The sequence below is a fragment of the Anomaloglossus baeobatrachus genome, chromosome 6 (genome assembly GCF_048569485.1).
Source record: "Anomaloglossus baeobatrachus isolate aAnoBae1 chromosome 6, aAnoBae1.hap1, whole genome shotgun sequence".
NCBI classification, from domain to species: Eukaryota; Metazoa; Chordata; class Amphibia; order Anura; family Aromobatidae; genus Anomaloglossus; species Anomaloglossus baeobatrachus.
Window position 1 is genome coordinate 152,769,410 of NC_134358.1, and position 25,495 is coordinate 152,794,904.

At 39.4% G+C, this 25,495-nt stretch overlaps 1 protein-coding gene across 1 annotated transcript in view; it reads right to left on the bottom strand.

Annotated features, from left to right (window-relative positions):
* Positions 1 to 25,495, bottom strand: part of LOC142317221 (desmoglein-3-like) — a 57,120-nt gene that overhangs the window by 20,920 nt on the left and 10,705 nt on the right. Inside the window, exons 2-7 of the mRNA XM_075353326.1 lie at positions 7,068 to 7,103; positions 5,515 to 5,652; positions 4,927 to 5,088; positions 4,556 to 4,700; positions 1,860 to 2,023; positions 1,338 to 1,472 (exon numbers count right to left, since the gene is read on the bottom strand). Coding sequence (XP_075209441.1) covers positions 1,338 to 1,472; positions 1,860 to 2,023; positions 4,556 to 4,700; positions 4,927 to 5,088; positions 5,515 to 5,652; positions 7,068 to 7,103 — 780 coding nt within the window. The remainder of the gene's footprint in view (positions 1 to 1,337; positions 1,473 to 1,859; positions 2,024 to 4,555; positions 4,701 to 4,926; positions 5,089 to 5,514; positions 5,653 to 7,067; positions 7,104 to 25,495) is intronic.

Here is a 25,495-nt window from a genome sequence, read left to right on the forward strand (position 1 = left end):
GAAATAAATATTCACTCCTTCCCCGCCCATAATCCCACCCAGTTCTCTGCCAGCATCAGTGATTTGAACTTCTGTTAATGAAAAAACTAATATTCACCCCCTTCCCCCACCCATTCCTCCATGCCGGCATCTGTGATTCAGTCAGATTTACTACTGCCCAAGGATTTCAGCGCAATGCTTAGACTGGCCATCTGCTCTTCTTACCGGAGTGTGACAGCTGCATAGAAATACATGCTGTCACTCTCTGGTCAGAAGAGACGCCAACCAGTGCTAGCATTGTACTGCGATCCTCGGGCACTAATACGAATGTCTGAGTGAATCATTGACTCTGGTGCAGAGGAGTGGGTGAAGGAAGGGGGGAATATTCATTTTTCAATATTAGTGACCCATTTACTGACGCAATACAAAATATAACACATCCTCCAAAAATAAGCCCTAGCGCGTCTTCTGGTGCCTAAAATAATATAAGACACTGTCTTATTTTTGGGAAAAGATGGTAGTAGCAAAAGAAAAAAGATCACTCAGGATGAGGCTCCTATTCTCCATGGACCCCATAGCTCCAACAATACGGTATGTACACCCTTAACAGTTTATAATATAAAACTGGTGAAAAATGCAACTTTCATTAATATTTTAGGCTCTGACTTTTACACAATTACTACTCTGTTTATCTATCTATCTATCTATCTATCTATCTATCTATCTATCTATCGGACAAGTTGTAGGTTTACATGACATTATGTAATGAACACATGTGAACAAAATGAAAATGTTTTACTGGCTTGCTGTATGTGGTAAAAATGACCTGGAAATATGATTCTTCAGGTCAGTACAATTATAGCAGTACCAAACTTATGTATTTTATTTATTTAGTGGTTAAAACAATTCTGAAACTTGTACAAAAAAATAAAAATATTGTTTTATGTCACCATTTTCTAAGTTTTGTAACTTTTTATTTTTCTGTTGATGGACCTGTGTTTAGCTTCGTTTTTTAATGTTGAGCTGTAATTTCACTTTCCTTTTTGTTTTATTTTTTTTTGTGTAAGAGATACAGCAACCATAATCATATTAACCTGAAAAACTTTGATCTACTTTCAAGATGCATCATAACAGGATTCAGGGTGTGAGAATTAATTTACTGAAATTATATACTTTGGGAGTGCGTCTTCGGATATACTAATTTTGAATCGATGTACATATGTAAATTGCAATTTTATTCAATTTCAATAGGTTCGTTGAAGGTATAGATGATTTTCCATTCTGCATGTTGTCTACATTGCCTTCTAATTTTTACATGGCATTTACGTTACATTGACAAAATAGGGCTGTGTACTCACTGAATCATACTCAAGCATAGGGAAGTTGTCATTCACATCTAAAACTTTGACGTCGGCACCACATTGTCCAGACAGTCCTCCAGGACCTCCATTCAAGTCTGTTGCACCAATTACAAGGCTGTAGCTGCTTACCAGCTAAAATACAAAACAACGCCTGAATAAGACCTGCTCAGAATATGCATTAAATCATTAAGTTTTCATATTGCTTTCTGTCAGAAACACTAAATAGAGCAAATGCGCTAACATTTTCAAAACATCCCAGCATCCCCCAATAGTCACCACATATCTTTTCACCCTAAATGTGTCATATTGAAATTTAAAAAAAAAAAGAAATATTAAAATGCATTTTTTTAGAATCTACTTTTTTTTCTTCTTCTGCTTCTCACATTCTTGCAGTTATTTTAGGACCATGCAGGAAATCCGCTAGATGGACAAACATGTGGGGATGGGTTTTTACTGTTTACTTATATCATTTCATTTTAATATTAATGTTCTTTGATATCTAAGAATACTATAACATACCTCTCTGTCCAGATTAGCCATGGTGAAGATTTGGCCAGTATGTTGATTCATAATAAACATGGAAGGATCACTAGGATTCTGTGTTATTATTCTGTAAGCAATTTGAGAATTGATGGTATTTGCTTCATCTGCATCAGTGGCGATAATTTGCATCACTGGAGTATCTAGAATATACAAATTTAGAAATCAAAATGAGTGTATGAGCTTCATTTTTCCCTGAAGTCGGAATGAAATATCTGATTTGACATTAGTAAAGTCTTGCCTGCTTGGGTCTGCTGTGTTTTCATAAATACATTACTTTTGGGCTAGTGTCAGGCAACCAACAAGCAAATTGCATTAATATGGGGCAAATGCTCATAGCAGCTTATATGTAAAGTATGCACATCTCTCAGGCAAGACATCAAATCAGCAGAATTCTGAACAATATATCTCTATTTATAATCTTCTGATATAGAGACACAATTCTTTGTAATGTTACAGACACAATTAAACGTCTCCAACTTTGCGCAGCCTTTCTTCCCTTGCTGTCTATACTGGTGTGTTTGAACTTGTGTTGCCAGAAATGTAATGTTGAACTTCTTTCATTCTGAAAGTTCTCTCACTACCGGTTTTGTAAATGAGAGTGATTCCAGCTTTCTGGCTGTTCCACTCCAAGCACACTCTAGATACTTTAATTTAGGCCTGCTCCCACACACACGCACACTTGCACAGTTCTATCTTGAATGATTACTCCACTTTCTCTTTTTTTGAGTGTCCCTGGGACTTGAACCAACAACCTCTATGGCTGCAGACATGAGCTAACCCTTTAAGCCACAGACTGCTTTGAATGATTCCTCCAAACCCTCTCCCACAAGCAATACTTGCTTCTTTCCGGAAGTACCCTTTTGGACATCCCAATTATGCAGTTGTGTGTAGGCCCCTTTTGGCTTGATAGGTGACCCAAGCGATATCTCCTTTGCTTGTCTGTAGAGTTGGTGTGAATCAATTTGTACATTCCATTCCATTAGCCACAAGAGTAGTCTATGGCTCCAGCATGATAGTGGGAGAACTGCCTCTTATCTGTTATCATCCCTTGCTATTCTTTTGATTAGACAGCTTGGAACAATGGCACATGTGCGTTACGCCACAAGAATAACTTCAAGCCAAGCCAGTTAATCAAAAGAACAACTGGGGATGATGACTAGTAAGAGGCAGTAATACTGTGTTGTGGCAACAGACCTATGGTTGATGGAATATGCAATACTGTGGAGAAACCGTGCAATAGGGTCTTACTTAATAAAAGAAAAGGGAAAAGACAGATAGAGGGATGCTCACCTTCTGTTTTTATGTGGTACACAACCAGTATAGAAGCAAAAAACAGCTACTTCAAGACGTAAGCACATTCACATCACCCATGGGAAATAGGATGAAGACAACCAGAACAGTCCACAAAGCTTTCAAAGAGCATTCTCAAATTTTACCAGCTCCTACAGACTCTGCACATATCTACATTTAACTCATTACATTATTATTTCATTCCGATGAGCACTCCATTCTTCATCGAATGTACTCCCCTGAATATTGTTATAATTCTTTGTTAAGGAGGATCTTTCACCACATTGAGCATGTTAAACTGGCCATATTATGGAATAGTGTCTAAAAAGCTGAATAAAATGTAGGGGTTTTTTTATTTTTAAATTTCCAATTCATACATATTAGTTAGTAAAGTTTAGAATCTGATTTATAAGACTAATTGGGCATTTCAAGAGATTCTTCTGGGGGGTATGTACTTTTTTACTACATAATGTTGAACAATCATAAGCAGCAGGTGTCATACAGGGGAAAAAAAAGAACATGCTCCCATAAGATCTGAAAAACATGCTCTCTTTTGAGGGATGAAATGACAGACAGCCCTGCTATCAGACCTAAGTTCTGAAAATACTGTATAGAGTAGGGCAGACCTTAGTGTCCTTACAAACACCTCCAATTTTCCATCTCATGGCAGTCAGTGAGGGTGGAGTGGGAGTACAATAAATCTGTGTCATTGCATACACCTGTTTCTGCTACAGCTTTATTTTTCACAGTGCTGTCAGCTCTGCTGAACACCAATTGCCCCAAACTGCCTTGAGATGAAAGCTGGAGGTAATTTGTTAGACACTCAGGTCTGCTGTAGTCCTGCTCCATTCACACTGACTGCAGTGAGATAAAAGGTAGAAGTGTTGGTAATGACACACAGCTCTACTGCTTTCCACCTTCCCCCAAATTGACTACCTTAAGCTGAAGCTGGAGATGTTTGCATTGTAATTACACTCATGTCTGCTCTACTCCCCCTATCCTGAAACCTGTGAGATGAACCTAGAGGTGTTTGTGACTAAATCAGATTTGCTTTACTCTACTCAGTATTTGCAGAGATCAGAGGTGAGAGCAGGGCTGTCTATTATTACATTTTATTACATCTCACTGGAGAAAGCATGTTGCTTTGCCCTCCTGGGGGGTGTTCTTGCCCCCCCCACTAACATAATTTTACACCCAGTTGAACTTCCTATAAATGATAACCTAAACTTTACAAGATAATATCTCAGCAACAGAAATGAAAAATTAAAAACAACATTTATTCAACTCTGCAGTCACTATTCCATAATGTGATCAGTTTAACATGTTAAAACTGGTGAAGGTTCCTTTGTAGGCCCAAACAGTTTAGAACATCTTTCACTTACTTGCTTTACAATTTTCTTCTACAGAGCCTGTAAAAACACTTTGGTGGAATATTGGTGGATTATCATTGATGTCCAAGACTCTCACACGCAGCTGTAGGGGCTTCTCTACCTCTTCTCCACTAACTGAGACTGCATGGACTGTAAGCTAAAATAATCATAAACACAATAAAATAATTGTATTAATGGTGATGAATGAGAAAGAAGTGATTAATTTCATATATTGAAATGGTCATGATTTAAACAATAAACATTTATGGAATAAATTATTTAGTCCCCATATCTGATATAGAAAAAAGACTCAAGTTTCCATTTGGTATTAAAATATATCATTTACTCTGTCGTTGCAGTTACATTACGTCATGCTAACTTACGTATAACATTGATATTTGTTCACGATCCACAATAACTCCAGTCACGTTCAAGTGTCCTGTTCGAGGGTCTATTACGAAAAGCCCATAGGGAGGCAGATCAACACCTTGTCCAGAAACTCTATAGCGTATAATACCTTTTTTCGTCTCGATGTCAGAATGAACCTGTCAACAAAAAAACATCATACTTTTATGTATTTGTAAAACCACTTTACAGAGTAAAAAGATGTTGCTTCGGTCAGGGAGCCATGGCTGATCCATTTTAGACACTTCCTAAAACAAACCCTGTACTGACTACATAGATTGGCTGGAAGGCTAATGAACATTATGGTAAAATGCATATAAGCAGAATTTTACATAAGATTTGCATCATGGCAGTTGTGAAAAACATGTTTGGAAAAATGCAGAACAGACTTGCTACATTGCATCTGTGTGACTTGTTGCCCGGAGTTCTGCCATATTCTACTTGATAGTAGAATACTATTCTTTTTAAGGTGTTCGACAAATTACTTATATAAAATAAAAAAATGGGAAACTTTTTATTTATGGTGGGAAAGTTTATAAATAATTACACTTAGTACAGTTTGTTACCTTTGCTATAGGATTTCTGTATCTGTTGTCCTCTTCTTCTTGCATATTCGTTGGGGGCACAACCCATTCACGCTTTTGTCTTTTTAGATAGATGTTGCTATCTGATATTTGACTTTCTTCATATTTTCCTTTATTTGCCTGCAGTAAAGAGATATGAATTGTAAGGTGCTACAGAATATGTTGGTGCTATAAAAATTATTATCATTATCTTTTAGAAGAAAATCATGTAATGATAGAAAAGTTTAGATCTTTAAAGTTTATTTATTTTGGAAGAGTTCACGGTATAAGTTTTGTAGAGTTGCGAAACGCATTAAAGGGTTCACATGTCCTCTAGTCATCTATTATAACGGATCCATTAGAGATCCGTTTGCAAAAAAGTGTTGCAAAAAACTTTTTTGTCTGTTGTTAAATATGGATGTCATCTGGATCCATTTGTCTATGGGCAACGGATCTGTTAACAGATTTGTTATTTATCGTCTATTTGTAGCAGATCCTTTAAGAAAATAATGGATGCCTTACATATGCAAGTATAACGGATGGCTAAATAGCAATCTGTTAACGGATCAGTTGTCTATAGACTCCCATGGTAAAAAAAAAGTGTATTCGGTAAAAATCAGTTTTCCAATGGATCTGTTCTAACGCATGACCACAGGATATGTGAACATAGCCTAACTGGCATAGTGCAGTCAGAAGTTGTGATCTAGGGTTGGAGTGTTCTGACATTGAACAATTGCTAAAATAAAGGGGAAATAGCATGAAGCTGAATGCTTGGCCCCCATTTTTTTGATTGCCCGTCTATCCTCGGAGAGTGGAGTGCGAGATGCATGGGTTCATAGTATACGTATTTGCCCCATATACTGTACATTAGTTGGCTGTCAGTTAAATGATACTTCTGCCTACAGCCATCTTGGCCGACTTTCCCATGCAGAAGAGCGATCATTCAGCTGAGATAGCTGCCGACAGACATCTCTGCCAGCTGCTTATCTCCAGGAGATGTACCGTTGGATACCCCATTTGTGCTGCTCTCCACGCTAGCATATTCACCTTAGGACTCTGACTACGCACACTGAGGAAGGTCTGATATGACCGAAACGCCTGTGCTTAAGCTGGTTCTACAACTTATCTTTAATAAAGCAATTATTTTTCACCTATTTGGGTGCCAAGTCTCTACATCTATGTCCAGGAGAACAAGGCAATCAACAGTCTAAAATCTGACATGAAGATCAACATCTTTGTCGGCAATCACTTACCAGCGTCCCCATACCCATTAATATTTACAGTAGTCTGTATATGGGGGGCTTTCCTCTCATAATCTCAAGTATGAGGATTCAGGAGAAACAACTGTCTACAAACCAGGCATCCAGCTGGCAGCTTTCTATGACCAGCTTTAGTCCTACTTACAGATTAGAGTTCGTCATTTTTCTGTCTAGCTGAAAGCATTTTACATATCCTGATAAAATGTGATCAGTGTTAAAAAATACAATGTTTTTTATTTTAATTAAGTTAAAAAAGAACAATAGTTTTACAGTAATAGATGAGATATAGGCGGTTACCTGGACATTCCAGTGACAGCTGCATTGTGAACATATCTAGAAAGAAAAAGAACACTTTGGTTACCAAAGGAATTACATGGGACTTATGATGATGCTAGAATCCATTGCTTATAATTTTAGCTCTAGTCTCTCAAAAGAAAGAGCCATTTATATATAGCATAGAAACCAAGGATGACAATTATAAAACATGTAATATTAGATGGTAAAGGACAGGGGATTCATTGAAGCAATTAGCTGAGGTACATTATGTGTTTATAGTTTTCCTTGAAACTGAAGACAGGTTGGAAACATGATGTCATACTTTGGATTTAAGAGATCTTTTGTCCGAATTTGTGATGTTTACATGTCGATCTTTTAAGCGGCTCAGATCAGTGTTTGAGGCACAATTTGATCAAAAGATTGTTTAGACCGAACAATTTAGACTGCTATTGGTCATCTGGGTGGAATTGGACTGTAAATGTAGATTCAGTCATAGATGACCGATTACCTGAATAGACGTGTTTTGGAGAATTGCTAACAACACAACTAAACAACTGAACTCATCCCCGGAAACTAAAATTGGTTAAAAACATGGTGGTTTTCTTTCATAAATAATTCTACCCCTGTTCATCTATAGTGTCTGATTATTGTACCTTAGCTCCACTTAAGTGACGAAGTGCAATACCACACACAACTTATGGACTCATGAACAGTTTATTGGAAAAAAGCAACCAAGCTGTTTAATTCTGGAAACATCTTTAAATAGGTATCAATATTTTTAAAATTTTTAAGGGGTTCATAATCATGAAAATGATAACTAAATCCAAAAGTACTATTATAAAAATAAGGCAGTTTAAGAGTAGCTGCAAATGGCTTCCCTTTTGTTACCTCTTTATTTTTCAAAAAGTCTTCTCCACTCTCTTCTTAAATATTACATATTATAACACAAACTGGTAAACGGTGTAAATTTCTTCCCCCTATATTTTGGCTAGTGGTGCTTCATGCTATCTCTATATATGAAGAACGACTCCTGGATAATTGGGCAGGTTAGTCAACAGATATCATATATCTATTGCTCACTTTACTAATGCTTCATTGTTTGATGTTTGTACAAAATCACATATCTGGAACGCTGCCTGGTATATTTCTTTAAAAGCAGGATTTAAGAGAAATCATTTTAATTCCGCTTCAATAGAAAATTACATATGATATTACCAAGTATACAGTTATGGCCAAAAATGTTGGCACCCTTGAAATGGTTTTAAATAGGAAGTATTTCTCCCAGAAAACTATTGCAATTGCACATGTTTATTTCCTATATGTGATCCGACTACATCTCCTAGGCCGGGGAAGTAAAAACCTATATAGTCATTACAGCACAGGATTGCAAATAATTCTTTCTTTGAGGTAAAACATTTTTTTAAAAACAGGCAGGGAAATATTTCACCTCACAAAAAGAATCATCTATGATCCTGTATTGTAATTTCTTGTAATGTTTCTATACTTTTTTACTTCCTCCCCTGCCCAGGAGATGTGGTATGATCAGACCATGTCCCTCTACAGTCAGACGGCCATTACACAGTACATAGTAGGGGCACATTTTAAGATTATCTTAGGTCAGAAACATTTTTTTTAAACACATCCAATTGTGGAACTTATTATTATTATTATTATTAATATACCAAGATCTAGTGGTTAAAATAACTTTAAAATTAACTTGGAAAACTCCTTTAATGTAATCCACCTTAGATGTATTTGCACCTATGTGACAGTATGCTCTGTCAGTGGTAAACACACAATAGACAATGATTTTTTATTATGTTAATTATCTGTTTGTTTATGTGAATTTTGATAGCAATAAATATAATTTTGCAAAAATAATTATTTAATCTATATCTTTTAAGAATAGTGGCAGACAATCCATCATCCTCTGCAGCAATCAGTTATCTTGTAATTTTACCTATAAGATTTATTTTTTCCCCTTAGATACAGTAGTAACATCTTTATTATTACATTACATATTATTACACAAACTGGCAAATCAGTCTAAATTGGCTGATTTCTTTCCCCATAAATTTTGTCTAGTGTTGTTTGATGTTATCTGTATATAAGAAGACCGACATCTGTATAATTGGGCAGGTTAGTCAACACATATCATGTATCTATTGCTCACATTACTGATGCTTCTTTGTTTAATGTTTGTAGAGAATCAGATATCTGGAACATTGCCTGGTATATTTCTTTAATAGCAGGATTTATGAGAGATTCCGCTTCAATAGAAAATTACATAATATGATATTACCAGGTCTTCTTTTGCAAACTGTTCCAGGTCTCTCTCATTGAAGGCACCTTCTCCCAACAACATTTTTAAGATCTTGTCAAAGGTGTTCAATGGGATTTAGATCCAGACTCGTTGCTGCCACCTTAGAACTGTCCAGTGCTTTGTTTCCATCCATTTCTGGGGGCTTCTTGAAGTATGTTTGGGATCATTATCCTGCTGAAAAACCCATGACCTAGGGTGCAAACCCAGCTTTCCGACACTGGACACTACATTGCGACCCAAAATCCTTGCTAAACTTCATGTGGTTAAGGTACCCAGAACTAGCAAAACAGAGGCAACAAAATAACCCTAAAATATAATTGAACCACCACCATATTTGACTGGATACTGTGTTCTTTTCTTTATAGACCTCATTCCATTTTTGTTAAACAGCAGAATGATGTGCTTTACCAAAATGCTCTATCTTGGTCTCATCTGTCCCCAAGATGCTATCACAGAAGGATGTTGACTGGTAGTTTGCGTTGACACTGATACACCCTGGACCTGCAGGACAGCTTTACTCTCTTTGGAACTTGATTAGGGCTGCTTATCCACTATCCTGCATTGCAATCTTTCATCAGTTTTTCTTTGCTATCAATGGAGAGTTGCTACAGTGTTATGGGTTATAAACGTGGTTATGTTGTGAACTGTGGACAAAGGAACATCAAGATCTCTGGAGATGAACTTGTAACCTTGAGATTGTTGATATTTTTCAACAGTTCTGGATGTCAAGTCCTCAGACAGTTCTCTTCTGTTTTCCATGCTTAGTGTGCCACACAGACACCCAATGTAAAGATTGAATCAACTTCTTCCCTTTTTGTCTGGTTTTAGGTGTGATTTTCATATTGCCTACATCTGTTACTTTCTACAGGTGAGTTTGAACAAGCATCACATACTTCAAAGTTGTTTACCCACAATTTTGCAAAGGTGCCAACAATTTTCTCTAGCCCATTTTTAAGGTCTTGTTTTGTGTTGGCAGTTTTTATTTGTGTTGTTCCAATACAAATAAACAAAGTAAACATGTTTATAATAAAATTTGTGAAATTGCAATAATTTTCTGAGGGAAATACTTCATTTTTGGAACAATTTCAACGGTGCCAACACATTTGGCCATAACTTTATGTAAAGTATATACCATATAAAGACACTAATTATAAGTTGCTCACAGCATGGAGGCAAGTAATATCCTGTATATATTCAGCACAAATATAAGTCAATGGTCTCCCTCTTCTCAGAGCTGTAGTAACCTGGGATCATTCTCATTGCAGTGATTTGGATACTAGTAATACTGGATCCAAGAAACCCTACTATTGATTGCTACAAAACCATATAAATAGTTCTTTCAAAAAGGGAAATAATTGTGTTATTGGGGGAGTGAGCTTCTGTAAGCTTTTAACCCTTTCATGAAGGGTCCAATTTCCAATTTTGTGCATTTGTTTTTTCCTCACATACACATATGAAGGCTTGTTTTTTGCAAGATAAGTTGTACTTTTGAATGACTCCATACATAGTATAATGGAAAATGGGGGGGGGGAATCCAAATATGGAGAAATTGTGAAAAAATCCACAATTCTGACAGTTGTTTTGGGAATTGTTTTTACGGTGTACATTTTGTGTTAAAAATGACCTTTCATTAAGATTGTCCTTATTGCTACGATTTCAGCAATACCAAACATGTCCAGATTTTTACTATTTTAGTGGTGAAAAAAAATGTGTAATTTCCAAATAGGCAACGGAAAAATGATTTTTCTAGGAAAATTCTTTTAAGGAAAGATTATTTATGGTTGAATGATTATCCATATGGCTAAAAAAATCTTTTGTACAGATGTTGAATGGAAAAAAAAATGGTAGACTTTTTGTCAGATGTGAGAGTATAAAAAAAGCAAAAAAGAAAATATCATTACTTACAGCAAGATGGAATTGCAGCTGTATATTGCTCAGGCCAAAAGACTACTGCTACTCCAGCAGGATACAGCTAAACCCCCACTAGGTGGAGGCAACACAGGTGCAGGTGGAGCCATTCACACTCACCTCCAAATATGGAGGAGGTGATGGCTGGATGGTAAAACTTTTATATTATATATAGTGTAGGGACCTACAAGCATGAGGTTCCCGTGACGAGGGTTGTAGGCTTACGTCTTATGGCCATAACGCTAACAAAAAACCTCAAAAACTTTTTTGTACAGGATACAGCCAGGCCCCTTTTTGTTAGGCCTTGCTATCAGAGCTTCTGTCCCTACGTAGCGCGCAGTGGGGGTACGGCTTGGCAGCCCGCCTGATCTAATAGTATGGGCGTCACCTAATAGGCTGCGGGTTTGTGACTGTGCGTCTGCTAGTGTGAACAGTGCTCTATGCAAGCCACCAGTGTGCAGTTTTACCATCCAGCCATCACCTCCTCCATATTTGGAGGTGAGTGTGAATGGCTCCACCTGCACCTGTGTTGCCTCCACCTAGTGGGGGTTTAGCTGTATCCTGCTGGAGTAGCAGTAGTCTTTTGGCCTGAGCAATATACAGCTGCAATTCCATCTTGCTGTAAGTAATGATATTTTCTTTTTTGCTTTTTTTATATTATATATAGTGTAGGGACCTACAAGCATGAGGTTCCCGTGACGAGGGTTGTAGGCTTACGTCTTATGGCCATAACGCTAACAAAAAACCTCAAAAACTTTTTTGTACAGGATACAGCCAGGCCCCTTTTTGTTAGGCCTTGCTATCAGAGCTTCTGTCCCTACGTAGCGCGCAGTGGGGGTACGGCTTGGCAGCCCGCCTGATCTAATAGTATGGGCGTCACCTAATAGGCTGCGGGTTTGTGACTGTGCGTCTGCTAGTGTGAACAGTGCTCTATGCAAGCCACCAGTGTGCAGTTTTACCATCCAGCCATCACCTCCTCCATATTTGGAGGTGAGTGTGAATGGCTCCACCTGCACCTGTGTTGCCTCCACCTAGTGGGGGTTTAGCTGTATCCTGCTGGAGTAGCAGTAGTCTTTTGGCCTGAGCAATATACAGCTGCAATTCCATCTTGCTGTAAGTAATGATATTTTCTTTTTTGCTTTTTTTATATTATATATAGTGTAGGGACCTACAAGCATGAGGTTCCCGTGACGAGGGTTGTAGGCTTACGTCTTATGGCCATAACGCTAACAAAAAACCTCAAAAACTTTTTTGTACAGGATACAGCCAGGCCCCTTTTTGTTAGGCCTTGCTATCAGAGCTTCTGTCCCTACGTAGCGCGCAGTGGGGGTACGGCTTGGCAGCCCGCCTGATCTAATAGTATGGGCGTCACCTAATAGGCTGCGGGTTTGTGACTGTGCGTCTGCTAGTGTGAACAGTGCTCTATGCAAGCCACCAGTGTGCAGTTTTACCATCCAGCCATCACCTCCTCCATATTTGGAAGTGAGTGTGAATGGCTCCACCTGCACCTGTGTTGCCTCCACCTAGTGGGGGTTTAGCTGTATCCTGCTGGAGTAGCAGTAGTCTTTTGGCCTGAGCAATATACAGCTGCAATTCCAGATGTGAGAGTGCGTCATTGTTTGGCTAAAACCAGTAAATGTAGTAATAAGGCTTTTTTTTTTTTACTGTAATAAAGATCTACTATTTTACATCTTCCACTCCCTTTGTTACATCTTCCTCCTCTTCTCCAGTATCTAATTGTGACTTATTTCCTGTATTGCACCATAGATAACTATCTTATGATCATAAAAGATATACACAAACTGATATAAAAGTCCACCTACATAAAGTGTCTACTCTCTTATTTCTTTATGTTGTTGAACAGTAGTGACAATTTTAAAAGGGTTCTCACACGAACAAAGTTAATTTGAAAGTTGATATTAATCAATTCTTAGAATAATAATTATTTATACAATTGGATGAGTTTTAAAAAAAAAAATTATTTTATATATGAGCCCCTGCTGTGTACTGTGTAATGGCCGTGTCTGACCATAGAGGGACATGGTCTGATCGATCATACCACATCTCTTGGGCGGGGGAGGATGCAAAAGAGAGTATACAAAACACAGCATGGGATCGTATATTATTCTTTCTTGGAAGTAAAGCATTTCCATGCCTGTTTTTTTAAAATATTTTACCTCATAGAATAATTTGTTATCCCAAGCTATAATGTTTGTATACTTTATTACTTCCTCCTGGCCCAGGAGATGTTATTTGGTCAAACCATGTCCCTCTATGGTCAGACACGGCCATTACACAGTACGTAGCAGGTGGCACATACTGTATATAAGATTATCTCAGCACAGGAAATATTTTTTTAAGCAAATCCGATTGTGTAAATTATTATTATAAGATCTATTGATTAAAATCAACTTTAAAATGAACATTATTCGTGTGAAAACCCCTTTACGTTTTTTACATACAGTGGATGGTATATTATAGCCAAGGATTAAGTGCCACAAGATTTCCCTCTCAACATGTGCTTTTATTAGAAGAAATTATTTGAAGTGTTACTTAAAAGGTCAACGGTGCTGAATGCACAGAGGTCAACCTGTACGGCCATTTGATATTTTCAAAAGACACCATTAGGCTGAGGGTTTGGCCATACGTAGCCTGTTACAGTATATATGTTTTATAATTTAGTTAAAATGTCCACAGAGGTCAAAGAAATGTAATACATAGAGTCCCAATAAACATGACTTTTTGTGTTTTGTTTCACATCACAGTACAAAGTGGAGACAAACAGATTTGTCATACTAAACATGGAGAGGATTATGGCAAACAAAAATTTTATATAAAAAGTGAGAAGTTTGCCTAACTTTGTTTTCTACATATTTTAAATGATCCTCATAAAGAGTAAGAAGAACATACATTTGGGTCTTCTACTAACTTGAAATAGTCCTGAAAAAACATTGTTCACAAATCCTAAAAATATAACCATTACCAAGAAGTACATAAATGTGTATTGTATAATACGAAACACTGAGATAAGGAAATGACAACAAGGCTGAGATTGCTCCAAGGTAAAAAGCTTTCGGTTGGGCACAAACACAGATCTCGTCAGAGAAAAGCAATCCACACCCTTTATTATGAGTCATACTTTAGTTGAGTGCCAGAGGTATATATCTTGCACACCACCCATTTTTACCAGCCGTGCATTTATGAGTCAAAACTTTTACGCCACGGCCTGCATGAAAGTAAAGGGTGTGGAAGAAGCTGCAAATGAGGAAAAATAATCCTATTAATCTTATAATTATCACAGTATCTCACAAAATGTAGCACGCAACTTATGTTGGTGCTGACATAAATACTAATAGGGGTTATAAGGGACATTTTTTTCCCACTGGCAACCATTTGTCCATTTCTCAGATCCACTGTATTGAAATATAGAAAAGAATCTTTTATCATGTTGGGTCAAACAGTGTTATTTGGTCATCAGGACTCTTTATTTCAAATTGGTAACAAAGTTAAATGTCTTCTCAGTGGTTCACTAGGAAGTGAAAGAACATGCTTGGATCACAAGGAATCCGTTACTGTTTCATCAAGTCACCAGATAGTCAAAAATAAACCAGTACACTTGAGGACATACACATTAAATGGTTTTTGGCTAAACAATCTGGAAGCCATCTCTGCCGTTGCTCCCATACAGAAGAACGCTTGTTCAGCGAGTGGCTTCTGTGTTATTAGAATGTCAGTGCTAGACATTTCTGCCAGAGACTTATCTCTGGGAGAAAAATGCGATCTGTAATCCGAAATCAGACATAACCAATCAGCATCTCCCTGACAATCAGTTGTCTGGGGCTACCATACACATTAAACTGTTTGCTGAACCCTTTGATATTGCTGAGTTAGGCCAACTTTAGCTCAATGTGTATGGGGGACATTACTCTAAAAATGAAACCCAACAGTAACACCTTTGTTAACGGTTACATAGCACATCATAGAAAGGAATATCAATGTTAATAATTTAACCAAAATATTATATTTTCTAGGTTGCTGGAAGAGCTGTAAGCTTAAGAGCGATATCACCTATAACTTTGGCCCCTTTAAAAAGATTATCTTTTTTAGATATTCATATTCTGAGATTAAAGCTCTTGTTTGATGTCCTTGTCTGTCCACGACAACTTCTGCTCATGCGGCATAAGAAATTGGAAAAGTTGTGCTTCCTTGTGGTCTAATGTGCCTATCTTTTAACTTAGCTGGAAGTGCAATGAGGCAGGAGAACATGTTATGAAGACCCAAACAGAGATATTTTTAAAGACCAAAAGGTATTTAACATCGATCTTCTACTGTTTTACCTTTACGAGAGAATCAATTTGTCTGGACTTTCATGTACAACATTACTAATCCTTCTCCTTACTATAAAACCTCAATATCTGATGCAACTACTACATTTTATATTCTTTAAATGTATTGGTCTTTTAATAGCCTAATCTTGGCAGCTTCAGTGCCCTGAATATCTTATGTCAAAAATGTGAATGTCCTTTTAAAATTTTACAAGAAATCCCAAAGAGCTTCACTGCTACAAAATTCCCAATCTAATTGAAACTCACAAGTTCTCATGACTGTGTTATTCTGTCTTTTATTGGCATTGTGCTTTCATCCCTGATCAATTACAAGAGAGTCTGATGAATAATGAGTAAGGTTTGAGTTCCACCCACCACTCCCATCAACACAATGACTACTTAGTTATAGTCCTGCTTGTCAACAGGTAGGAGGACTACCAGCATGTCTGCTAGTGCAGTCATTGATATATCATTGTGATGATACTCAACACAGATTTATGTGATAAAAGAGAAGTCAAGGGCTAACCAACCAAAGAATGCTAGAAAGAAATGTGAGAGGACTTCTTAACTGTGTAATATTGATTTGTTTTCCAAAAATGTGGGGGATAACCTGTTTGGCATTCATTTTATTTATGACTATCATGACATCAAATATAAAAGTTGGCATCAGGGGGCAGTAGTTTTGATGTTCCACCTCTCAGTGGCGAGGTGGTCATGACTGTAATGGAGTGATAGAGGGGAAGGAGCAGGGTAAAATTGAAGATATAGTACTGGAAAGTCAATGAAATGAGAGAAAGATACAGAAAGCTTGACTGATTTCATGTCTTGAAGTATTTGCAGCTGAAATTTGTCACAGTAAAGAGGTATTAAATTGCATGATACAGTGAATAACAAAAAAATTCTCTTGAAAATAGCACTTGTTAAAAAAAAAGAGATATATTAAGCAGCAAACATCCAGTTCTTGAAGTTAAAGTGTTGGAAACTGGAAAAATGGGAAAATCAAAAGGACAAGCGTTTTCGAAAGGCAAAATTGTGATGGCAATATGACTGTATCAAAGCATCTTTAAAATGTCAGGTCTTGTTGGGTGTTCCTGATGTGCACCAGAAAAACTGGTCTTTAGGCCCGTTTCACACGTCAGTGAAAAACACAGACGTTTTTCACTGGCGTGTAAAACACGCACATGTCCCTGCGTGTGCCGAAAATCACGGCACACGTGGGTTGTCTAAGTGCAATCCGGGCTCCGTTCTCCGTGGCCCGTGATTGCACTTAGAGATTCACTCACCTGCGCCCGCTCCCACTGTCCGTGGTGCTGAATCCTCCCGCGACGCAGCATCCGGCCGGCGGTGACCCCTGCAGGAGCTGCTTCCGGGTCGGCTGTGTCGCGCATAATGAATATGCGCGACAGTAATCAGCCGGCACAGAAGGAGCAGGGAGAACGGGCTGCAGAGGACATCGCTGGATGCCGGGTGAGTTAAAATGTTTATTATTTTAAAAGCACGTTTTTTTCTGGCATGTGTTTCACGGACCACACCAGTGCGTGGTCCGTGGAACATCAGTGATGCCAGAAAAAAATGGACATGTCTCCGTGCAGCAATCACGCACACGCGGGTACGCTGCACGGAGACACGTGCAGTGACAAATCACTGACGTGTGAGCAGACCCATTCATTAGAATGGGTCTGCGTATGTCAGTGATTCTGGTACGTTTAAAAAAAAGCACAAATGTACCAGAATCACTGACGTGTGAAAGGGGCCTTAGATGAATTAGAAATGCTAGACAGGGTCACAGACACCCAAGGCTCATTGATGGAGCAAAGGCAGGAAATGTTTAATAAAAATATTTGGGAAAAAGATGGGCTACTCTATGTTTGTTGGGGACATGGTGGAGTCGGTTTTATAAAGGAACAGTGGGCGAGTTGACAATTTTGGCCATATTCAATAAAAATAGGGGAGAGAACAGTAATGGAGGGCCTGGAAGGAAAAAGGTTAGGGAAAAAACTAAACTGCAGAGCCTGATGAATGGAGTGCAGAGAGTTTGTTAAGAAAATGAAGGGAGCCATTCACTGTGTGGCAGGCCACACTGCCGAGTGAGACCTCTGGAGTGACTCAGCCTCAGTCCAGTATCCCGGCACTGAACGCCCTTTTTCAGGATAGGTACAGCCATCACTGCGGACGCTTATGGTATGTCATCAGATTAGATAAAGGCATTAGGTAAATGGAAATTGAAGTTTTGTTTGGGGGTTACATTTGCCCTGATCTGGTTGTTCACAGTCCTACTACAAAAGTTGTTTGATTATACAGAAGAAAGATACTACTCGTCTGTTTTTATTTTTCATTGCTTGTTATGGGTTACACAGTATTATATTTTCTTTGGTACAGGCAACACCCAATCAAGAGCTTTTTTTGTGATAAGACATACTTATATTTTTTGGGCAGAAAGTAGTACTAACGTACACCCTGGTAGAATAATTTTGTTTAACCCCCAGGTACCAGTGGTTTGGAAGGGAGTAAGTGGGTTATGTTTGATGCATGTCCGTCCATCAAAGTTCCAGTGTAGTAGACAATATTCAGTTAATGTGGTTTTGATAATATGCAAACCAGGCAACTACTGTATTTATGCAAGGTAAAGGTGGGTAACCTATTGTCTTTAATGAAACTTGACATTCGGAGATTTGAGAAATTTTTGACTTTGACAGAGTCACTGTGGTATGGTTGGAAATAGTCCCAAGAAATAATTGGATGGGAGGCAGGAGCCCGGCAGGAGTTGAGAGAACCAGAAGATTGCTAAATATATGGGTGTGCCAACACATTCAGGCCTGGCTTTTTTGTTTTTTCTACATTCAGGCCTTAGGCATCATAGTGGTAAAACACAAAGAACGAGAAGGGGATAATATCAACTTATTGCTGAGAAATGGGCTGCATTTGAATGACATAGGGTTAGATAGCAGAATGACCTTGAAAAACTGTTAATCCTTTTGTATGGGGTTGGTCAGAATATAAAGTAGGTGTACATTGTCTTCCTCTGTGGTGGTTTCTATACCATGCCAGATTAATTTTTTCTTTACAAAGCCCGCTCCCCAACAGCGGTTGGCCTTTGTTTTTTTGGTCTAAAGGAACAGTTGGAAGCAAGAAGAAATAGGCATGGATAGAAGATAGGTTTTTGGGGAAGGATTTACATTTGTTGAATAAAGGCTGTGGCCAACCCATTTAACCCATAATGGTATTCTGCGTGGTTATTAATGGATTAATGGGATTTGAAAACAGCTCAAAATAATTAGGGGCTGATAAATTACACTCCTTTCAAGTCGATAAGGGCCTGAACTAAATCAGGATAGGCCCAAGGACTGCAAGTGAGGCAGGAAAGGGTTAAAAAAAAATGTGGGGAAAAAAATGGGCTGCTCTATGTTCACTGCATGGTGGAGTCAGTTTTATAAAGGAACAGCAGACCAGTGGAGCATTTCGACCATATTAGATAAGAATAAAGGCGAGAGCACCATAGCACCTTTTCCAGATATGTAGTAAAAAAAACCAAACATTTGAACCGTTTGTATATTATTTGTATATGATGTTGTCACAATATGGCAGTTTCTATTCCATGCCCGATTAGTTGACTAGGCCTGCTGTATAACAGTGGTTGGCCTTCATTTTTTTGTTCTAAAGCAGGGGTTGGGAACCTACGGCTCATGGGCTGCATGCCGCAAAGCCTTTTCTGCGGCCCAGGTCAGATTCCCGGGGACCCTAGTTCTCGGACGGCAGACACGTTTTACCAGCTAACAGCATTTAAACCCCAACATGCACTGCTAACGTGCTAAGGATGTACTTTGTGGATGGGGAAGCACACAATGTGTTCCCATCTCACAGAAGAAAAGGAGTGACAGCCCCAGCCTCCCCAGTGCTGTGCACCACCCAGTGCTGTATGCTTCCATGATGTCCATACCCTGCAGTGCTGTCTGTGCTCCCCTAGTGCTGTCCGTGCCCCCCCAGTGATGTCCTTGTTCCCCCCAGTGATGTTTGTGCCCTCCCAGTGATCTCCATATCCCTCAGTAATGTAGATACCCCACAGTGCTGTCCCTGCCTCCCAGTGCTGTCCGCGCTTACCAGTGCTGTCCATGCCCACCAGTGATGTTCTTGCTCCCACCATGATGTCCTTGCTCCCACAGTGATGTCCTTGCTCCCACAGTCATGTCCGTATCCCCCCAAGTGCTGTTTGTACCTCCAGTGCTGTCCACAACTTTCAGTGTTGTCCATGCCCCTCAGTGATGTCTTTGCCTCTCCAGGGATGTCTGTATCCCCCCAGTAATGTCTTTACTGCCTCAGTGCCTCAAGTGATATTTGTGCCCCCCCAATGATCTGTGCCCCACAGCCATATCTATGCCTCTCAGTGATGTATATACCCTTCAGTTATATCTGTGTCCCAGCCCCTCCTGTGATATATATGCCCCCAGCATCTCCTGTGATGTATAATCCCCATCCCCTTCTGTGATGTATATGCTCTCAGCACCTCCTGTGATGTATATACTGCAACCCCATGTCTCTTATGATGTATATGTGCCCTTAGGCCCTCCTGTGATGTATAGGCCCCTAACACCTCCTGTGAAGTGTATGTACAGCAGTCCCAAGGTCTCCCATGAAATGCATATGACTTACAAAACTTATAATCACAAAGAGTTGACTGTGCTCCAGACAGAGACAAACGTGGAAAAGCAGTTGTGAGAAGCAACGTGATCAATATAACCTAACATCACAGCCGCACCAAAAGGAAGCAGCTCCACCTACCACAATAGGGATTAGTTAATTGTTTGACCAAATATAGCAGGTGATTTTCAAGTTGATAATTTTGAGTTGCCCCCGAAGGTTGGTAGAAATGTCTAAATAGCCCTTGGCAGAAAAAAGGTTCCCCACTTCTATTCTAAATGAACAGTCGGAAGCAAGAAGAAATGGGCATGGATAGAGCTGATATAAAGCAATAGTCATTCTTTTTATAGCATTTACCAAACTATTTGTACAGTACAGTATGCATTCAAATCTACATTAGTAGAATGAGAAGCATTTGTATGATAGGATACCTCATCATACCTAGAAGACACTGTCAGTTAAACAATCTGTAATTAAAAAGAACCTCACACATCAATGAGCCCATTCATAATTCAGCTACACTTACAATCTGCTGACGACCAATCTCCCTGGTGGTGGTTTAAAAGTAAACTCTTAATTATGAAAAAAAACCATAAAATGTAACAATAGATGAAACTAGAGGACTATTCTAAAATATACAGTACAGACCAAAAGTTTGGACACACCTTCTCATTCAATTAGTTTTCTTTATTTTCATGACTCTGAAAATTGTAGATTCACATTGAAGGCATCAAAACTATGAATTAAAATATGTGGAATGAAATACTTAAAAAAGTGTGAAATGACTGAAAATATGTCTTATATTCTAGGTTCTTCAAAGTAGCCATCTTTTGCTTTCATTACTACTTTGCACACTCTTGGCATTCTCTTGATGAGCTTCAAGAGGTAGTCACCGGAAATGGTTTTCCAACAATCTTGAAGGAGTTCCCAGAGATGCTTAGCACTTGTTGGCCCTTTTTCCTTCACTCTGCGGTCCAGCTCACCTCAAACCATCTCGATTGGGTTCAGGTCTGGTGTCTGTGGAGACCAGGTCATCTGGCATAGCACCCCATCACTCTCCTTCTTAGTCAAATAGCCCTTACACAGCCTGCAGGTGTGTTTGGGGTCATTGTCCTGTTGAAAAATAAATTATGGTCCAACTAAACGCAAACAAGATGGAATAGCATGCCGCTAGAAGATGCTGTGGTAGGCATGCTGGTTCTGTATGGCTTCAATTTTGAATAAATCCCCAACAGTGTCACCAGCAAAGGACCCCCACACCATCACACCTCCTCCATGCTTTACTACGGTGGGAACCAGCCATGTAGGGTCTATCCGTTCACCTTTTCTACAAAGACACGGTGGTTGGATCCAAAGATCTCAAATTTGGACTCATCAGACCAAAGCACAGATTTCCACTGGTCTAATGTCCATTCCTTGTGTTCTTTAGCCCAAACAAGTCTCCTCTTCTTGTTGCCTGTCCTTAGCAGTGGTTTCCTAGCAGCTATTTTACCATGAAGGCCTGCTGCACAAAGTCTCCTCTTAACAGTTGTTCTAGAGATGAGAAGGTGTGTCCAAACTTTTGGTCTGTACTGTATGTCATTAGAAAATCAGAGTTTTTTTCCTCTGGACTATAGGGACACCAATTTTATTTTGTATGTTAGTGTGTAGTGAAGCAGGGAGCAGGAAAGGACAGTTTGTACACAAGGTGTGATGGTGCAAGTAGTGTAGAAAAGAGTGAGGGTGAGGATAGACATCAAACCTGCATGCAAACCGATAAGCCTTGGTCAGTGGGTTGGCATGCATAATCTGCAAGATGATATCCACACACCCCATGATATCTGACGAAGAATAATGTGCTCTATTGAGTGTTGTGGCCCTGTTACTCTGTTAATTGGTAGTTTTGCTGAACGTTCACCCCTTCTACCAACCTCACCAATGTGATATTTTCTAAAAAATCTTAATGATTGTCCATCAATATTAATTTTCTCAAAAAAATCCTTTAAACAGTCTGTACACTAAATATTTTAAATGGCCATCTGCTGGCCAGGTTGAATCTAACATGCTTGATTTTTTTATGGTCAAACGAAAAGAAAATTTTACAGTATCTGTAAACTGAATCTGCCAGTTATGGTACCATTATTGGAATGTCAACAATTGGGATTCCATGATTCTGCATTTTCTTTATTTTGTTTACTAAATCTTCATCTGTTTCTAAATGTTTTCTGTTGGTGTGTCAAAAATATTACAAAAAGTATTTGTTAGAAATATCAATGGAGGTCAAGGTGTTCAGATCCTACAGATCGCTAGAAAAAAAATTGTCTGTAACTGTCTTCAGAGAACCATGTCTCTTTGTCTGATTTTGGGAGAAATGATGTTGGCCCACTGTAATCCATGGCCTGACCCAAGTTTTGGAAATCATGGTAGGTCTCATCATCTCTACCAATACTGTATTTTTAAATAAATATGATATGATACCATGTTTCTCCGACAATAAGACCTACCTAGAAAATATTCCCTAGCAGGATTTTTCAGGCTTTTTGGTGTATGCTTAAAATATAAGCCCTAATCCAAAAATAAGCCCTAGTTGCAGTTCATTTTTTCATACCATATTAATCATATCCTGAAATAGGGCTTGGGTAGCCCTTTAAGGGTATGTAACTTTCACTGCTGTACATTGCCCTGTTGTGTTGCTGTAAGCCCCGGAAAATATATAGTCACGTGTTGGCTGTTAATGCAAAATTAATATTTAACCCTTCCCCCACCCATAATCCTGCCCACCCCTCTGTGCGCCTGCATAAGTGATTGGGTGCAGTCAGACTGCCATATTACTGGCCTAAGGATCACATCGCAATCCTTGGACTGGCAATCTGCTTTCCTGACCTGAGAGTGACATCTGCATAGAACTACATGCTGTCATGCTCAGGTCAGGAGAGCAAAAATGACCTGACATACCGTATTCTATTTGAACAATACAGCACGACACATCAAAGAAAGCAAACAAAATAAGAGATTCCCTGAAAATAAGCCCTAGCGCATCTTTCGGAGCCAGAAACAATATCAGACCCAGTCTTATTTCAGGCGAAAACAATTATTATAAAGCTTTCAACAGCTCATTGTTTATGTGTAAATATATGTCCTCCATTACACTATTAACATGTGGAGTTAACCGGAATCTGTGGAAATAGAAGAAGAAATAACTAAAGGAATTATAAATACATTCCTAAGTACATTTAATCAGCAAATCACACTGATTTTATCTATGGAGGTAATCATTATACTATTAAAATAATTGCCATCTTGCTACACTGACAGATACCTGTCCCAGAATGTTAAGTCACCTGGCAGGCAAATAGGGAAAACGGGGAACATGGGAACATGGGATCACGTCCCCCCACCCTCTCAATTCTCTCTGTTTTGGTGTTTGCATGTCTGTCCACCCTTCATTTTTACCTCAAATAGTAGTTGATGTATGTTACATCCCCATTGGGAATGTGATATGGTTCTAACATTCTAGACTGTTCTTCAGGGGTCACATGAATAGGTAAAATTTAGGAACACTTGCTGGCTTCTGTTTGTAGTAAGAAGACTTTCACTTAGAATCCATGGCCCACATAAGCCCTAGTGTTCAAGCCTCTCTGGCTGTCCATCTGAAGCTCTCACCTCTGGGGCAGCTTCTGTCTTCTCCACCTGTATAAGATGTCTGTCCTGGTGTTTGGTAGTCAGTGTTCGCCCAGCTAAAGCTGGCTACTTATAGTCTTATATTAAATTGATTGATAGGTTTGTATATGAATTTTATTGATTGGTTTAAAATATTAATTAGTTAATTTACTCCATAACCCAGATTAAACATCATGACCTTTTTCACTTCTAAAATCTTTTTTTGCTATTCATTCCTATTGAAGGGTTTTTGGTGGGTGGTGACTGTGATCCCATATTAATAGGACAGGTACTGGTGAGCTTTTGCAGTAGGTATCTCTGCCCCACATTAATGTTTAAGAAGATGTGTTTCCTGTGGATTTTCTCTCTTAATAAAGGGGATAATAAGGGTGCTGAGGTAAGAATAGGCTGCTCACACTACTGTCCACCCTGTCATTCTGATTTAATTTTAGAGTAAGGGGTGCTTCACACACAGCGAGCTCGCTGCCGAGATCGCTGCTGAGTCACGCTTTTTGTGACGCAGCAGTGACCTCATTAGCGATCTCGCTGTGTGTGACAATGAGCAGCGATCTGGCCCCTGCTGCGAGATCGCTGCTCGTTACACACAGCCCTGGTTCGTTTTCTTCAAAGCCGCTCTCCTGCTGTGACACACAGATCGCTGTGTGTGACAGCAAGAGAGCGACAAATGAAGCGAGCAGGGAGCAGGAGCCGGCGTCTGACAGCTGAGGTAAGCTGTATCCAAGATAAACATCGGGTAACCAAGGTGGTTACCCGATATTTACCTTAGTTACCAGCCTCTGCAGCTCTCACGCTGCCAGTGCCGGCTCCGGCTCTCTGCACATGTAGCTGCTGTACACATCGGGTTAATTAACCCGATGTGTACAGCAGCTAGGAGAGCAAGGAGCCAGCGCTAAGCAGTGTGCGCGGCTCCCTGCTCTCTGCACATGTAGCTGCATTACACATCGGGTTAATTAACCCGATGTGTACTGTAGCTAGGAGAGCAAGGAGCCAGCGCTCAGTGTGCGCGGCTCCCTGCTCCCTGCTCACACTGGTAACTAATGTAAACATCGGGTAACCATACCCGATGTTTACCTTAGTTACCAGTCTCCGCAGCTTCCAGACGGCGGCTCCGTGCAAGCACGTCGCTGCTGGCTGGGGGCTGTTCACTGGTCGCTGGTGAGATCTGCCTGTTTGACAGCTCACCAGCGACCATGTAGCGATGCAGCAGCGATCCTGACCAGGTTAGATCGCTGGTCGGATCGCTGCTGCATCGCTAAGTGTGAAGGTACCCTTACCAGGAGTAAAGTCCACACACACTACCATTTTTCTTATCTAATACAGGAGATAACACCAGTGCTAAGGTAAGAAGAGGTTGCTCACTCTGCCTGTCTGCTCTAATACAAAAGATACCAGGGTTAGTGAGGAAGTAGGGGCTGCTCACACTACTGTCCACCATGTCTTTCTGATCTAACACTTGAGATAACAGAAATGCTGAGATGAAAAGATGCTGCTTACACTGTTGTGAGCAGTTCACCCTGTGTTTCTGATCTAATACCAAAAGTACCAGGAGAGTTGAGGTAAGAAGTGGCCACTCACTCTGCTGTTCACCCTGTATTTCT